Source organism: Bos indicus x Bos taurus, chromosome 6, assembly GCF_003369695.1.
Source record: "Bos indicus x Bos taurus breed Angus x Brahman F1 hybrid chromosome 6, Bos_hybrid_MaternalHap_v2.0, whole genome shotgun sequence".
Taxonomy (NCBI): Eukaryota; Metazoa; Chordata; class Mammalia; order Artiodactyla; family Bovidae; genus Bos; species Bos indicus x Bos taurus.
The window spans coordinates 22,359,749-22,378,103 of record NC_040081.1 but is presented as its reverse complement, the minus strand read 5'-3'; the positions used below and the strand labels follow the sequence as shown (position 1 = coordinate 22,378,103).

The 18,355-nt window shown below is 41.5% G+C and overlaps 1 protein-coding gene across 2 annotated transcripts in view; it reads right to left on the bottom strand.

Annotated features, from left to right (window-relative positions):
• Window positions 1-18,355, bottom strand: part of MANBA (mannosidase beta) — a 128,425-nt gene that overhangs the window by 30,438 nt on the left and 79,632 nt on the right. For both annotated transcript variants that reach the window (XM_027543960.1, XM_027543961.1), the window contains exons 12-13: window positions 11,732-11,950; window positions 5,470-5,634 (exon numbers count right to left, since the gene is read on the bottom strand). In XM_027543960.1, the coding sequence (XP_027399761.1) occupies window positions 5,470-5,634; window positions 11,732-11,950 (384 nt within the window). The remainder of the gene's footprint in view (window positions 1-5,469; window positions 5,635-11,731; window positions 11,951-18,355) is intronic.

The window sequence follows — 18,355 nt, the reverse complement described above, 5'->3', positions numbered from 1 at the left end:
ATCTAAATTCCTTAATAGAATGTCTTAAAAATTGGCACACAGGCAAGTACCCTGGTTCTTCAGAACAGTATAACGGATTATGAGAATAAGATCAAGAGGTGGGAGTGGGAACAGAGGAAATGGGCCAATGCAAGATTTACTTCTTGTATGTACACTAAAGATGACTGTTCTAATATGAAACTAATAAGGAAAGAAACACTTGTTAACATTTCCTGTCTATACTCAGTCAAGAAAGTCCAACACTAAGGATAAACAAACAAAAAATCATAATTCTGATTTCTTTCATCTCAGATCCATCAAGCATCAGAAAGTCTCAAGGTAGAACCAACAAGTCCAGTTCCCAGCCAATGCCTGATAGGAAGCTCATACTTACAGGATCAGACAAAAGTCATCACCAAGAAAAACCACCAATACATAATTCCACTGTACACCAGTCCCTGGGTTTCCCAGGTGGCTCAGTGGTCCACCTGCCAATTCAGGAGACACAGGAGACGTGGGTTTGATCCCTGCATCAAGAAGATCCTCTGAAGAAGGGAATGGCTACACACTCAAGTATTCTTGCCTGGCAAATTCCATGCACAGACGAGCCTGGCAGGCTATCCATAGGGCCACAAAGAGTTGGACACAACTGAATGACTGAAAACACACTCACACCCCAGCTCCTAACTGTGTATCTCCAATGTTCATGAGTTTGAAAATAACAATTATTTCTGTTAGTTCTTTGAATGTGTTTTGAGGAAACAGAATAAAGTAACCACAATAAAATGAACAGCTGGGAGGGGGGAAGCCAGCATGAAAACACAACAGCTGAAAAGGTTCACACATAACACATATGCACAGGAATAGGGACTATCCTATTTCATATATCAAAACTGAGATGCTTTTATAGAATATTGGCCATGAAAAATGGCAGCCCACTCCAGTACTCTTACCTGGAAAATCCCATGGACAGAGGAGCCTGGTAGGCTGCAGTCCATGGGGTCGCTAAGAGTTGGACACGACTGAGCGACTTCACTTTCACTTTTCACTTTCATGCATTGGAGGAGGAAATGGCAACCCACTCCACTGTTCTTGCCTGGAGAATCCCAGGGACGGCGGGACCCGGTGGGCTGCTGTCTATGGGGTCGCACAGAGTCGAACACGACTGAAGCGACTTAGCAGCAGCACATACTTTAAAAGGGACAAATATCTGTACCACAACTTCTTTATCCATTCATCTACCAATAGACCCCTAGACTGCTTCCAGGTCCTAGCTATTGTATATAATGCTACAATGAACACTGGGGTACATGTGTCTTTTTGAATTATGCTTTTCTGGGCAAGTCAGAAAGAGAAAAACAAATATCATACATTAACACATATACATGGAATCTAGAAAAAATGTTCCTGATGAACATATTTGGAGGGCCGGAATAGAGATGCAGACAGAGAACAGACTTGTGGAAAGAGTGCGAGCAGAGCGTGGGGCCGACTGACAGAGCAGTGTTGAAACATGCATTGCCATGTTTCACACAGACGGCTAATGGGGAGCTGCTGTGTAACACAGGAAGCTCAGCCAGTGCTCTGTGACAGTCCAGAGGAGAGTGATGAGGGTGAGGCCCGCAAGGCAGGGAACATGTGTATACTTAACGGCTGATTCACAGTGATGTACGGCAGAGACCAACACACCTTTGTAAAGCAATTATCCTCTAATTAAAAATTTTTACAAAAGGAGAGGATATATATGTATACTTATAGCTGATTCATGTTGTTGAACAGCAGAAACACACACAACATTGTAATTATCCTCCAATTAAAAAAATTATCACCAAAAAAGGGACAAATATCAACAGAATCCTTAAACTTGTGTTCTATGAAGTAAGTTTATAAATTACATATCACATGAGCAAAACTTCTTGAACTGATAATAGTTGAAAAGTTAAAATTCTCTTCATCAGTTTGTTCCAAAAAAGAGTATTCTTTTGGCTGACAGTTTTCTGTTTCAACTTCCATCCAGGGTTTTGTGTTTTTATACAGGAGAAAACTGATGAGAATAAGCTTGAATAAAAATTGGAACATTTGCTGACATGGAAAAATTAAAATGTCTAATACATTACTTCCAGAGAAGGCAATAGCACCCCACTCCAGTACTCTTGCCTGGAAAATCCCATGGACAGAGGAGCCTGGTAGGCTGCCCTCTATGGGGTCGCACAGTCAGACACAACTGAAGCGACTTAGCAGCAGCAGCAGCAGCAATATGTTACTTCATATCAACTCATACGACTGAGATTAGGTTCTGCCCTTCTCTCTGAGAACTTGAAACAAATTTAGCAGAAATAAAAGATAAATAAACAGTTGCTTTCAAATAGTCTTACATGGTGCATTCACAGGTTCATGAAATAAAATAGGCAAATGTAAATATTAAGATGAAAATATTGTCTATGTACACCCGTGGCGGATTCATGTCAATGTATAGCAAAACCATTACAGCCTTGTAAAGTAATTAGCCTCCAATTAAAATAAATAAATTTATATTAATAAAAAGAGAAAATATTGTCTAAAATCCAGGTTGTTCTTTTCTTTAGGAGTTAAACGTAACATGGATGTAGAGAGCAGACATGTGGACATGGGTGGGAAGAAGGGAATGGTGGGACAAACCAGGAGATTAGGTTTGACATTTATACACTACCACGTGTAAAACAGCTAGCTAGTGGGAACCTGCTGTATAGCACAGGGAGCTCAGCTCGGTGCTTTGTGATGACCTAGAGGGGTAGGATGAAGGGGGAGGGAGGTCCACGTGGGAGGGGATATATGTATACATACAGCTGATTCACTTCATTGTACAGCAGAGACTAACAGTGTAAACCAATTATACTCCAAAAAAGTCAAACATAAGTTTATCACATAACTCAGCAAGTTTACTCATGTATTTCTACTCAAGATACATGAAAATATAGGTAGAAAGATGTGTATGCAAATATTCATATTAGTATTATTCATAATAGTTAAAAATGTAAAATAACCCAAATGTATATCAACTGATGAATGGACAAATAAAACATGATCTCCATACAACAGGCTATTATTCAGCAAGAAAGAGAAATGAAGTACAGATACATGCTATAACGTGGAAGAACTTCAAAAACATTATGCTCGGTGAAAGAAGCCACATACCAAAGAGGGGTATTATACGATTCCAGCTATAAGAAATGTTGAGAAAATAAAATCTACAAAGACAGAAAGCAAATTAATGTTTGCTGAAGACTGGAAGTGAGAAAGGAGAGTGATCACAAATGGGTAAGATAGATTTTTCTGGAGTGTCAGAAATGTTCTAAAATTGGATTATGGTGATGGTCACATGACTGAACAAATATACTAAAAATCACTTAACTGTACACTTAAAACAAGTGAACTTTATGGTATGTCAATTTATATCTCAACAGAGCCATTAAAAAAAATCTAGTGAGGTGCATAATATAATATGAACAGATCTTCAGTGTATAACTCAGTGAATTTTAACATATGTATACACCCATGTAACCAGCACCCAGAGAAAGACACAAAACTTTTTTAGCATTCCAGAAAGTTTCCTTGTACCCTTTTCTAATCATAAGGCATCAACTTCCTCCACAAGAGTGGTTACCACTAATTTGCTGTATATCACCTTGACTCATTTTGTCCACAGTGAAATTTCAATGTTTCTTTTGCTCAACATAACATCTGTGAGATTTATCTGAGTTGAAGCTGATATCAGTAGTTCATTCTTTTTTTATTGCTGTGGAGCCCTCTTGGGCTTCCCTGATACTTCAGTTAGTAAAGAATCCACCTGCAATGCAGGAGACCCTGATTCGATTCCTGGGTTGGGAAGATCCCCTGGAGAAGGGAAAGGCTACCCACTCCAGTATTCTGACCTGAAGAATTCCATGGACTGTGTAGTCCATGGGGTGACAAAGAGTCGGACACAACTGAGTGACTTTCACTTTCATTCCACTGTATAAATATTCCACAATTTGTAAGTTCTTCTGTTAAAGAACATTTTGGTTGTTTCCAGTTTGGGGGTATTATGAATAAACATGTAATGAACATTATTTTAGATGTCTGTGACAGACATATGCACTTGTTTTTGTGGGCACACAACTAAGAGCAGAAATGCTGATTCAAGGAGGAAGCAAATGTTTAGCTTGGGTACAAACTGCGTTAAAATTTCCCAAACTGTTTAGACAAATGTCCAGCCCTACCAACAATGTCTAGAAGTTCCAGCTGTCCCACCTCCTCACCAACATTGGTATTGTCAATCTTTCTAACTTTAGCCATTGTGCTAAAATTACATTGTGTACACAGTGTGTAGGAGTATCCTGGCATGGCTCTAATTTGCATCTCCTTAATTAAGAATGAAACTGAGCGCATTTGCATATACTTTCTGACCATCTGGTTACCTTCTCTGATGAAGTGCCTGATCAAGAATTACTTCTTAATGCCACTAGGAAAAAAAACTTAAAAAAAAAAAAAAGATGAGGTATAAAATACAAAGAATAATAATTATAGCAATAGTTGAATAAAATAATTTAGTGTTAATTACTCAAATTATGCTTTCAAAAGTTGGGAAATATGAAGCTGGAATAAAACATGAAAAAATATAAGAATATTAAATTCTTTGTCTAAAATAAAAAAAAAAAGAACTGTGTCCATTTTTAACAGGTTATCTTTTTCTTATTGCTTTACAGAAGTGCTTTATTCTAAATACAAATCCTTTATCAGATATATGTACTGCAAACATTGTTCTCTAATCTGTGGCTTGCATCTTCTCTCTCCTGATGATGCTTTGATACACAGATGTGTATAATTTTAATGAAGTTCAATTTATCATTATCTTCCTTCATACTGTTTTTTATGTTCTGTTTAAGACACTGTTTGCCTATGCCAAGGTCATGAAGATAATCTCCTACAGTCTCTCCTAGAAGCTTTATTGTACTACCTTTCCCAGTTGAGTGATCATTAATTAATTTTTGTATATGGGGATCATAGCTCATTTATTTCCCATAAAGATACCCACTTGATACAGTACTGTTTATTGATAAGACTATCTTTTCCCACAGATTGCAATGGCATATTGCACCATTAGTCGATGACTGTATCGTACATGAGTCTGTTTTTGGTCTCTCCTGTGTTCCATTTTCTCGTTTTATCCTTGGCAAATGCTACTTTAGACTTAATTATGGAACCTTGATAGTAATCTTGAACTAGGGAATATTTGAATACACAATTTGTTATAGAATTCTGTGAGCTGTTCTTTTAAGAAAGACAAATGCCACACATTTTACTATTTCAGGTTTTACCTGTCATCATATCTCTATTTTGAAGAAGATAATTTTTTTTAAATCAGCAAGATGAAACCCTGAATATTTTTCACCACAAAAGGCTTACAAACTCTACAGGATCTCTTACGTTAACTGCAGATAGCTGTTGAAGCCCAGAATGAAAACGGCTTACCTGAGTAAGATAAAGAGTGTCTTTGAACCTGCGTAGTTGATCTGTACTGTTTGGGAGCTTGAAGTGAAGTTCAATCTGGTGAAGCATTTCATTGTTACCGTTAATCAAATGTTGCCGATGAAGTGCAAAGCTGCTTCTGTAAGACCAGTCCTCTTCAGAGGAAACCTTTTGAGTAAAGAATAAGAGATTCAAACTGGGAAGTTAGAGGAGTGAAACTACCCTTTTCTGAATTCCTGGCAAACTTGGAAAATGATACACACTGGAAAAGAGCTCTGGGACCAACCTCACATTTAGGCATCATATTTGTTATTAGTGCAAGACTAGCCTTATTCTCGGAGAAGGCAATGGAACCCCACTCCAGTGTTCTTGCCTGGAGAATCCCAGGGACGGCGGAGCCTGGTGGACTGCAGTCCATGGGATCTCGAAGAGTCGGACACGACTGAGCGACTTCACTTTCACTTTTCACTTTCACGCATTGGAGAAGGAAATGGCAGCCCACTCCAGTATTCTTGCCTGGAGAATCCCAGAGACGGCGGAGCCTGGTGGGCTGCCGTCTATGGGGTCGCACAGAGTCGGACACGACTGAAGCGACTTAGCAGCAGCAGCAGCAGCCTTATTCTATTTGGTATTTCTATCAAAAGGCTTCTCTCATCAAAACATGTTTGCTTTTTTTAGAATATTCATTATGCACATTTTAAAATGTCATCTCATGAAAGCATAGAAACTGTCAAAACTGAATAATAAACTGAAAATAACATTCTTTTAAAACTGTCAATTCTTTAACAATAATAAAATATCACCAGTGTACCTTTTACAGAAAAAAAAGCAATAGTTCTGGCTTCCAGGCCTGTGATTTAATGAACTGTTAGCATGTGACAAAGATGTAAGACAACTGCTGGCTACATCTGAAAATATCAGAGTTTAATTTTAATCCAAGCTACACAGAGACTGAAAAAACATGTTCTGCTCCACCCTGAAAAAACCCTGAAAATTAGAAAACTTAATAATCCCTGTTTATAAAATGACTTATAATTCCCAGTGATCATGCAATGCATAGACCAATCCACTTAAAAAGGAAAAAGGTATTCCTTAGGAATTTATTTATACCAAAATACATGCAATATACACTGGCCATACTTAATAAGGGTGTCTTTCCAAATTGAATTAATTTTTGGAAAATGTTACCACCAGACAGAATACTAATTACTATTACTTATTTGAGACAGAGGTATTAGTATTTACAGTCATCCTGTACACATTTGAGATGCACAAGCCTTTACCAGCAATAGCTTTTCCTTCTTTCTGTATTTCCTTCTTTTCAAAGTCGGAAATTTCTCCAGGCCTTTCAGCCCTCTGACTGCTAATAATCTGAATATATTCCATAATCATAAATCTGATCTGTTTGTGGGAAGCTTTCTACCTTCTGGTAGCTATGCTTTGAAATTCTTGTAAATGTCAGCTGTAATGATGCTACAACCAGAAAACAAGCCTTTATTGTCTCAGTTTCTGTGGGTCAGGAATCCGGGCTCAGCTTAGCACGGTGCTTCTGCCTCTCCCAGAGGCTGCCTTCATCTCGAGGCTCCACTGGGATGGAGGTGGGGAATACTGCCTGAAGGACTGATTGATCTATCTGACTGATATTCTAAAGTTCTGAGCACATGGTAGATAAGTAGTTACTTATTCAGTGAATATCCAGAGTAGCGGTTCTCAATCCTAGATGCACATCAGAACCCTAGGAGAGTTAAAATAAGGAAAGAAAAGCTCACACGACACCTTAGAACAAGTGAATCCAAGTTTGGGGGGGTACAGTCCAGGCGTTAGTTTTTTAAAAATGAAACAAACCAAAGAAAAACATCTGAGAGTGATTCTACTGTATATTCAGGGTCTGCATCTAGGGCAAAAGTGTCAGATAAGGCTCTGATTGCTTTCAAAATATTAACTCACTTAATCATCATAACAACCCTATGACTAAGTACTATTATCACCCTGTTTTACAGAATGAGGAAACCAGGCACAGAAAGATTAAGTTACTTGCCCAGAATCCAAAGCTAGTTAGTGTAGTCTAGCTCCAACTTTCTTTTAAACCATATAGCTAGTGTTGACTTTGGAGAAGGCGATGGCACCCCACTCCAGTACTCTCGCCTGGAGAATCCCATGGGCAGAGGACCTGGTGGGCTGAAGTCCATGGGGTCGCTAAGAGTCGGATACGACTGAGTGACTTCACTTTCGCTTTTCACTTTCATGCACAGGAGAAGGAAATGGCAACCCACTCCAGTGTTCCTGCTTGGAGAATCTCAGGGACAGGGGAGCCTGGTGGGCTGGTGTCTTATGGGGTCGCACAGAGTCGGACACGACGCAGCATTGACTATATGAATAGTAACAATAGCTTACATTTTAAGAGCTCATCACTATGTATCAAGAAATCTGCTGTGTTTCAATGTATTAATTTAGTGTTTATACACAATCATATGGCACACATGCATATCTGAATGTGAACACACACAAAAAAACAAATGCTCCTTGAAGTATCTACTACTATTAACCCCAATTTACAGATGAGAACATTGAAATTCAAAAAGAATGAATGATCTGTTCAAGGCAATATAGCTAGTGTTGCTGCTGCTGCTGCTAAGTCGCTTCAGTCATGTCCAACTCTGTGCGACCCCACAGATGGCAGCCCACCAGGCTTCCCCGTCCCTGGGATTCTCCAAGCAAGAACACTGGAGTGTATAGAAGTTCTAATATACAAATGCTGATCAGTTTATTACAAAACCCAGTATTAGATCTGATAGAGTGCCTGAAGAACTATGGATGGAGGTCTGTAACACTGTATAGGAGGCCATGATGAAAACCATTCCCAAGAAAAAGAAATGCAAAAAGGTAAAATGGTTGTCTGAGGAGGCCTTACAAATAGCTGAGAAAAGAAGAGAAGTGAAAGGCAAAGGTGAAAAGGAAAGATACCTCCATCTGAATGTAGAGTTCCAAAGAACAGTGAGGAGAGATAAGATAGCCTTCCTAAGTGATCAATGTAAACAGAGGAAAAAATAGACTAGAAAAGACTAGAGATCTCTTCAAGAAAATTAGAGATACCAAGGGAACATTTCATGCAAGTTCAGTTCAGTCGCTCAGTCATGGCCAACTCTTTGCAAACCCACGGACTGCAGCACAGCAGGCCTCCCTGTCCATCACCAACTCCCGGAGCTTGCTCAGACTCATGCCCATCGAGTCAGTGATGCCATCCAACCACCTCATCCTCTGTCATCCCCTTCTCCTTCTGCATTCAATCTTTCCCAGCATCAGGGTCTTTCCCAATGAGTCAGTTCTTCGCATCAGGTGGCCAAAGTATTGGAGCTTCAGCATCAGTCCTTCCAATGAATATTCAGGACTGATTTCCTTTAGGATGGACTGATTTGAGGACAGAGGATGAGATGGTTGGATGGCATCATCAACTCGATGGACATGAGTTTGAGTAAGCTCCAGGAATTGGTAATGGACAGGGAAGCCCAGTGTGCTGCAGGCCATGGGGTCGCAAAGACTGGACACGACTGAGTGACTGAACTGATCTGATCTCCTTCTGGTCCAAGGGATTCTCAAGAGTCTTCTCCAATATGACAGTTCAAAAGCATCAATTCTTCAGTGCTCAGCTTCCTTCATAGTCCAACTCTCACACGCATACATGACTACTGGAAAAACCATAGCTTTGACTAGATGGACCTTTGTTGACAGAGTAATGTCTCTGCTTTGTAATAGGCTATCTAGGTTGGTCATAGCTTTTCTTCCAAGGAGCAAGCATCTTTTAATTTCATGGCTGCAATCACCATCTGCAGTGATTTTGGAGCCCCCCAAAATAAGGTCTCTCACTGTTTCCATTGTTTCCCCATCTATTTGCCATGAATTGATGAGACTTGATGCCATGATCTTAGTTTTCTGAATGTTAAGTTTTAAACCAACTTTTTCACTTTCCTCTTTCACTTTCATCAAGAGGCTCTTTAGTTCTTCTTCACTTTCTGCCGTAAGGGTGGTGTCATCTGCGTATCTGAAGTTACTGATATTTCTCCCAGCAATCTTGATTCCATCTTGTGCTTCATCCAGCCTGGCACTTCACATGATGTACTCTGCATATAAGCTAAATAAGCAGGATGACAATATACAGCCTTGACGTACTCCTTTCCCAATTTGGAACCAGTCTGTTGTTTCATGTCCAGTTTTAACTGTTACTTCTTGACCTGCGTACAGGTTTTTCAGGAGGCAGATAAGGTGGTCTGGTATTCCCGTCTCTTTCAGAATTTTTCACAGTCCATTGTGATCTACACAGAGGCTTTGGTGTAGTCAATAAAGCAGAAGTAGACGTTTTTTTGGAACTCTTGCTTTTTCGATGATTCAGTGGATGTTGGCAGTTTGATCTCTGGTTCCTCTGCCTTTTCTAAATCCAGCTTGAACATCTGGAAATTCATGGTTCACATACTGTGGAAGCCTGGCTTGGAGAATTTTGAGCATTACTTTGCTAGCATGTGAGATGAGTGCAATTGGGTGGTAGTTTGAACATTGTTTGGCATTGCCCTTCTTTGAGATTGTAATGAAAACTGACCTTTTCCAGTCCTGTGGCCACTACTGAGTTTTTCAAATTTGCTGACATATTGAGTACAGCACTTTCACAGAATCAAATTTTTTCACGCAAAGATGGGCACAGTAAAGGACAGAAATGGTATGGACCTAACAGAAGCAGACGATATTAAGAAGAGATGGCAAGAATACACATAAGAAGTATATAAAAAAGATCTTAATGACCCAGATAACCACAATGGTGTGATGACTCACCTAGAGACAGACATCTTGGAGTGAGAAGTCAAATGGGCCTTAGGAAGCATCACTACAAACAAAGCTAGTGGAGGTGATGGAATTCCAACTATTTAAAACATGGAAACTTACATTACCATGGGGTGGGGGAGGGGGGACAATGGTGGGATTGCTGAGAACAGCTGTCACTCGGACTTCACTGCCTTGTAAGGCATCGTGGCTGTGTTCCCCAGCCCCCTGGCGTCTCAGAATGCCTCCCTTCACTTCAACAAACTTAGAGTGGCCGAAAAGAACTATGACCTGAGGATCCTGGAGCAAGCCAGATCCCAATAAATGGAAAAGAGAAGGGACCAGCATGGCAGGGGTCGGGGCAAGGTGGAGGGGATCGAGGGGCCCTGTCAGACCACAGACAGAGGCAGAGAGTAAGATAAGTCCACAGGCAGACACTGAACTGGAGCCTAAGACGGTGGGGATGAAGATGGAAACAGACACTCACACCGGCACTGGACTCTTTCTCACTCCCCTGCCAAGGGTCCCTCCTTTTCCCTGGTTGGCCCATGTCTGCTTCCCTCTCTTTCCTATCTTCTTCTATCATTTTTTATCTCCTCTCTCACCATGAAATTAATTCATATTTTTTGGTCAGGTAGAATTGGGAGGGTCCCATACTCCCCCATTCTCCTATTTCCCTTATCATTCCAAGCTCCCTTTTCTTTTTTGGTCTTTATAAATATATTTATATGGACAGAATTAAGAAAAATTGATTTCCCCTCTCACCCCATCTTGTCTCCCCAAACCCCACAGAGTTTAAACTTGGGCCTCCATCCACACCCCCAGAACACTGTATATTGTTTGAGGTTTGTGCCGCAGTAACAGACACAGTAGTGAGTTGCACATACAGATGTTTGCTGGGTGTATTCACTGTAACTTTTTTATTTAATCTGATTTTTTGTTTGTTGGGGGGTTCTTTGGGGGGCAATTGCTTTTGTTTTTAAATATAAAAAAAATTCTGTCGCTGGGAAAATAAAAAGGAATGCTACAACATAATAACAACAGACAAAGGTTTATTTACTCATTTCTCTTACTGTAGCAAACTATCCAGTTCTGAGTATCCATAAATAATAAAAACAGTTGTAGGACATATAGAAAGTAGTAAGTGAAAGTAATTTTCATGTATTTCACATAACAAATCAGGCTTAAGTAATCACTGGCTTCCCACTGAATTTTTAAATGCTCTTGAAAGAATGTAAATAAAAGCAATATGGAAAAGTTATAATCCACAAAATGATGACTATAACAGTTTAGTGCCCCAAAAGTTAAGGATAAAAAGTTCTTCCCTATTATCTTCTTCCTAAACTTCTGTTTAAACAAGAAATAGATTTCATTTGACTTTCGGAACCACGGTGAGGAAGTGACATATGCCCATAGTCTACAATTCTGAATCCCTGGGAAATCAAAGATGGCTTACCTTTTCTAATGTACTGAAGGAAGGCCAGGACTGATATCCATACTCAGATACAAATCGAGCTTTGGGGAAAGTTCTCCAATTCCAGCAGTCAGTCACATAATCATAAAAATGTACGTCCCCATAATTCAGGTCATAGGGGTTTGGAGAGAGCCAACCTTCTGCAATGGTTTTGGCCCCATTTGTAGGACTGGATGTGATAAAAGGACGAGTCTGGTCTCCCTGAATTCAGAAATAAAATGGTTAAAGAGATAATATTTTCACCCAGTAAAGTACAGATCACTTACTTCTTTAAAAGTATCATCAGGTCCCAGAAATGCCAAGTTGTCATTTAGTCAAGTAGCTAATAGAAAAATGATAGAGCCACCTACATTCTTCACATTTGACAGCCACCAGCACATTTCTGCTGTTTGCCAATCCTTCATATTTCTTTTTTACTTTAATTTAGCTGCACAGAGTCTTAGTTGTGGTATTCAGGCTCTAATTCTCTGATCAGGCATTGAATCCAGGCCTCCCTCAAGCTCAGCGTCTTAACCACTGGACCACCAAGGAAGTCGCTCTTCATATCTTTTCATAATGCTGCTGCTGCTGCTAAGTCACTTGCTTCAGTCGTGTCTGACTCTGTGCGACCCCATGGACTGCAGCCCACCAGGCTCCTCCGTCCATGGGAGTTTCCAGGCAAGAACACTGGAGTGGGTTGCCATTTCCTTCTCCAATGCAGGAAAGTGAAAAGTGAAAGTGAAGTCGCTCAGTCGTGTCTGACTCTGTGCGACCCCATGGACTGCAGCCCACCAGGCTCCTCCGTCCATGGGAGTTTCCAGGCAAGAACACTGGAGTGGGTTGCCATTTCCTTCTCCAATGCAGGAAAGTGAAAAGTGAAAGTGAAGTCGCTCAGTCATGTCTGACTATTAGCGAGCCCATGGACTGCAGCCCACCAGGCTCCCCCGTCCATGGGAGTTTCCAGGCAAGAGTACTGGAGTGGGTTGCCATTTCCTTCTCCAATGCAGGAAAGTGAAAAGTGAAAGTGAAGTCGCTCAGTCGTGTCTGACTCTGTGCGACCCCATGGACTGCAGCCCACCAGGCTCCTCCGTCCATGGGAGTTTCCAGGCAAGAACACTGGAGTGGGTTGCCATTTCCTTCTCCAATGCAGGAAAGTGAAAAGTGAAAGTGAAGTCGCTCAGTCATGTCTGACTATTAGCGAGCCCATGGACTGCAGCCCACCAGGCTCCCCCGTCCATGGGAGTTTCCAGGCAAGAGTACTGGAGTGGGTTGACATTGCCTTCTCCGTTTCATAATGAATCATAGCTTATACCTCACAGCTGCTGTTCCTAATCTTTTCCAATCATGTCTTACCTACACTTGACCTTCCCCCATCATGGGTAGTATACAGTCTGGTACAGAATTCTGGCCTAGTGACATTTTGAGCCTAATAAGTTTTTGTTTTGTGTATGTATGCTGTGAGTGGGGGAGGTTTTATATCAATACACTCTATGATGTTGAGCAGCATACCTGACCTCTACCTACTAGACACCAGTAATACGTAACCCCCACTCCCCTCAAAAAATTCTACAGACATTGCCAAATGTTCTCCTGTATCTTGGGAACAAAATCACTTCCACTTGAGAAAAAAAGGTCTAATGGTTTAGAATGGGCTATGGATCGTTTCTTGGCCTTTTGGCTATAATTAAGTGTAGAATGGGATATGGAATCAGAGGAACATGAGTTTAAATCTCAAATTAGAATCATATTGTTTTGGGACAGGTCTAAGCCTCAGTTGTCTTATCTGTAAAATGGGGATAATAAATAGTACTTCTGTCATCGGGCTATTGTGGAATGGTTAAAAAAAAAAAAAAAAAGGAAATGTGTGGAAGAGATGGCTCAGGGTCCACTGAAATTCATATTTCCATTTCTGTAATTTGGAGCTGCCTGTAGGATGTGGCTTCTTAACCTATTAGAAGTCTGTGAGACTACATTCTCGTTGTCTTCCCCAGTTCACAGGCAAAGGCCTAGGAGATGGTGGAGATGGAAGGAGTCTGGGTCTCGAAAAAGAGGAGAGCTGCCTGCCCATTAGAAACAGCCATTCTGTAGTGTTACTCAGTAAAAAAGAAACTTTTACTACATAAACCACTAAAACGCTGCAGTTTGTTACAGCAGCCAGGATATAATTATTTAATCCAGTACCTAGCGCTCAAAATGTTTTAATTATTATCTCACTTAATGAACTGACTTCCTATTTCATTGAGAAGAATCATTCATTTAGCAAGTCTCTCTCAAGTGTTTACTGCGAGTCAGGCATTTTTCAGCAAGAACGAGAGAGAGAATCTATGGCAATGTCAAGTATTAATGCATCAAATCTCTGCTGAGCATTTACCATGCACCAGGTATGCAGTTTTTGCTATATACTGGAGGTTCAGCAAGGAACAAGGCAGACATGCTGACTGCCCTCTTAAAAGTGTAGACTGAGGGGGCCGGTCCTAAGACGGTGGGGGAATAGGACGGGGAGACCACTTTCTCCCCCACAAATTCTTTGAAAGATCATTTGAACGCTGAGAAAATTCCACAAAACAACTTCTGAATGCTGGTGGAGGACACCAGGCACCCAGAAAGGCAGCCCATTGTCTTCAAAAGGAGATAGGACAAAGTTTATAAACACCAGGGAACCCTCTCACCGGTAGGTTTGTGGGGAGTTTTAGAACCTCAGAGGGCAACATAACCAGGAGGAAAAAAACAAATAAATAAAACCCACAGATTCCTCACCTAACCACAACTCCCAGTGGAGAAGCCCAGACGCTCGCATCCGCCACCAGCAAGTGAGGGCTGAACAGGGAGGCACGGGCTGCATTGCTTAGCCTAAGGACTGGGCCTGAATGCCCTGAGGACAATCTGAGGGAGTTAACAGGAGAGAGCAACCCAAACTGTGGGATAGCCAGAGAGAAAGAGAGAAAAAAGACAAAGAGAGAGAGAGAACTTTCCCGTAAAAAGCTCTAACCTAAGGCACTGCCCAGAGAAGGCAATGGCATCCCACTCCAGTACTCTTGCCTGGAAAGTCCCATGGACGGAGGAGCCTGGTAGGCTGCAGTCCATGGGGTCGCGAAGAGTAGGACACGACTGAGCGACTTCCCTTTCACTTTTCACTTTCATGCATTGGAGAAGGAAATGGCAGCCCACTCCAGTGTTCTTGCCTGGAGAATCCCAGGGACAGGGGAGCCTGGTAGGCTGCCGTCTCTGGGATCACACAGAATCGGACACGACTGAAACGACTTAGCAGCAGCAGCAGCAAGGCACTGCTGGCCCGCTCACAGAACAAAGGACTGAGCGAATACCAGAGGAGAGCTAGCCAGCTGAGGACCAGCCTACCCCCCACCAGAGGCAAGGAGGCAGCCGGGTGACAGCCAGAAGCAGAAGGCAAGGGGCAAACTCGGGCCCAGAGACAGCATCCTCTACTGTGAGCAGGCTCCCAGTTGCTAACCAAGTCTTCCTGGGATCCTGGACGGTTGACATTTGCCAGAAGGGTTGCAACCATAGATCAGCTCCCCAGAGGAGACACACAGCACAACTGAGATGGTGCTCCCGCTGCGCGCCCAGGAAACCCAAATGGCCGGGACAAGGCAGGTGATAAGATGCACTGCCCACCTGGGGACTGTGCGCTCACCAAGCACCTGATCTCCTGAGCTGCTCAGACCTGGGAAGGGCAAAAAATGCAGACCCAACGGAGTCTGTGCCTTTGTGGAGTACACGAGAACCTGAACCTGAGCGGCTTAGACCTGGGAAGTGCACGCAACCCAGGGCCCACTTTAGAACGTTCCCCTGCAGAGCAACCTGGAGCCTGAGCAGCGTAAACCAGGAAAGCACACACGCCGTGAGTGGGGGCAAACCCAGTGTGGCCCAGACACTGCAAGCACTCCCCACACATGCCAGGGATATTTGTTTGCAGTGTTCCTCCCTCCCTGCAGCACAATTGAACAAATGAGCCTAAATAAATGACCACCTTCGCATCCTTGTGTTAGGGCAGAAATTAGACACTGAAGAGACTTGCAAACAGAGGAAGCCAAAATAAACAAAGAAGAGGGAACTGCTTTGGAAGTGACAGGTGCAAGAGATTAAAACCCTGTAGTTAGAATTGACTATATTGGAAGGGGCCTATACACCTTCAGAAGAAGTATAAGCTGGAACACGGAACTATCTGAAACTGAACTGACCCCTCAACAGCTCCAGAGTAAATTCTAGATATATCTTACTATTATCATTTTTTTAATTTTTAAGTTCTTTATCACTCCTTTAATTTTCATTTTTAAAACCTATTACCTTGTAAAAAAAAAAAGACCTTATTTTTAAAGCAAATTTCATATATATATTTTATAATTTTTGCAATTTTGTTTTGTTTTTTTAATATTGTATTTTTAGAGTCTAACCTCTACTCTAGATTTTTAATTTTTGCTTTTTGGTATTTGTTATCAATTTTGAACCTTTAAGAATCCAATCTTCAGTACCTATTTTTACTTAGGAGCATGATTATTGGCTTGATTGCTCTCTCCCCTTTTGACTCTCCTCTTTCTCCCCCAGGTCACCTCTATCTCCTCCCTCCCCATTCTCTTCTCTACTTAACTCTGAATCTCTTTGGGTGTTCCAGAATGTGGAGAACACCTAGGAAACTGATTACTGGCTAGACTGGTCTCTATCCTTGTGACTCCTTCTCCTCTCCTCCTGGTCACCTCTATCTCCTTCCTCTCTCTTCTTCTCTATGTAACTCTGTGAACCTCTCTGAGTGTTCCAGACTGTGGAGAGCAAATAGGGAATTGATTACTGACTAGATTGCTCTCTCCCCTTTTGAATCCCCCTCTTCTCCTCCTGGTCACCTCTATCTCCCTCCTCCCTCTTCTCTTCTCCATGTAACTCTGTGAACCTCTCTGGGTGTCCCTCACTGTGGAGAATCTTTTCACCATTAACCTAGATGTTTTATCATTGGTGCTGATGGAGAAGTCTTGAGGCTACTGTAAGAATAAGACTGAAAGCCAGAGACAGGAGGCTTAAATCCAAAACTTGAGGACACTAGAAAACTCCTGACTCCAAGGAACACTAATCGACAAGAGCTCATCCAAAAGCCTCCATACCTACACTGAAACAAGCTCCACCCAAGAGCCAACAAGTTGCAGAGCAAGACATACCGAGCTAATTCTCCAACAACCCAGGAACACAACCCTGAGCACTAAAATACAGGCGGCCAAAAGTCACACCAAACCCACAGACACCTCAAAACTCACTACTGGACACTTCACTGCACTCCAGAGAGAACAGATCCAGCTCCACCCACCAGAACACCGACACAAGCTTCCCTAACCAGGAAATCTTGACAAGCCACTCATCCAACCCCATCCACAGAGAGGAAACTCCACAATAAAAAGGAACTACAAACTTCCAGCATATAGAAAGGCCACCCCAAACACAGCAATCAAAACAAGATGAAAAGGCAGAGAAATATTCAGCAGGTAAAGGAACATGATAAAAGCCCACCAAACCAAAGAAGAGGAGATAGGGCGTCTACCTGAAAAAGAATTCAGAATAATGATGGTAAAAATGACCCAAAGTCTTGAAAGCAAATGGAGTTACAGATAAATAGTCTGGAGACAAGGATTGAGAAGATGTAAGAAAAGTTTAACAAGGACCTAGAAGAAATAAAAAAGACTCAATCAATAATGAATAATGGAATAACTAGATCAAAAGCACTCTGGAGGGAACCAATTGTAGAATAACTGAGGCAGAAGATAGGATAAGTGAGGTGGAAGATAGAATGGTGGAAATAAATGAAGCAGAGAAGAAGAAAAGAATTAAAAGAAATGAGGACTACTTCAGAGACCTCTGGGACAATGTTAAACACCCCAACATTCGAATCATAGGAGTCCCAGAAGAAGAAGACAAAAAGAAAGACAATGAGAAAATACTTCAGGAGGTAATAGTTGAAAACTTCCCTAAAATGGGGAAGGAAATAATCACCCAAGTCCAAGAAACCCAGAGAGTCCCAAACAGGATAAACCCAAGGCAAAACACCCTAAGATACATAATAATCAAATTCACAAAGATCAAACACAAAGAACAAATATTAAAAGCAGCAAGGGAAAAACAACAAATAACACACAAGGGGATTCCCGTAAGGATAACAGCTGAACTTTCAATAGGAACTCTTCAGGCCAGGAGGGAATGGCAGGACATACTTAAAATACGACAACCCAGATTACTGTACCCAGCAAGGATCTCATTCAAATATGAAGGAGAAATCAAAAACTTTACAGACAAGCAAAAGCTGAGAGAATTCAGCACCACCAAATCAGCTCTTCAAAAATGCTAAAGGATCTTCTCTAGAGAGGACACACAGAAAAGGTTTATAAACTCGAACCCAAAACAACAAAGTAAATGGCAACAGGATCATACTTATCAATAATTACCTTAAATCAATAATTACCTTAAATTATTGGTAATAATAAGTTGAATGCCCCAACCAAAAGACAAAGACTGGCTGAATGGATACAAAAACAAGACCCCTATATATGCTGTCTACAAGAGACCCACCTCGAAACAAGTGACACAATACAGACTGAAAGTGAAGGGCTGGAAAAAGAGATTTCATGCAAA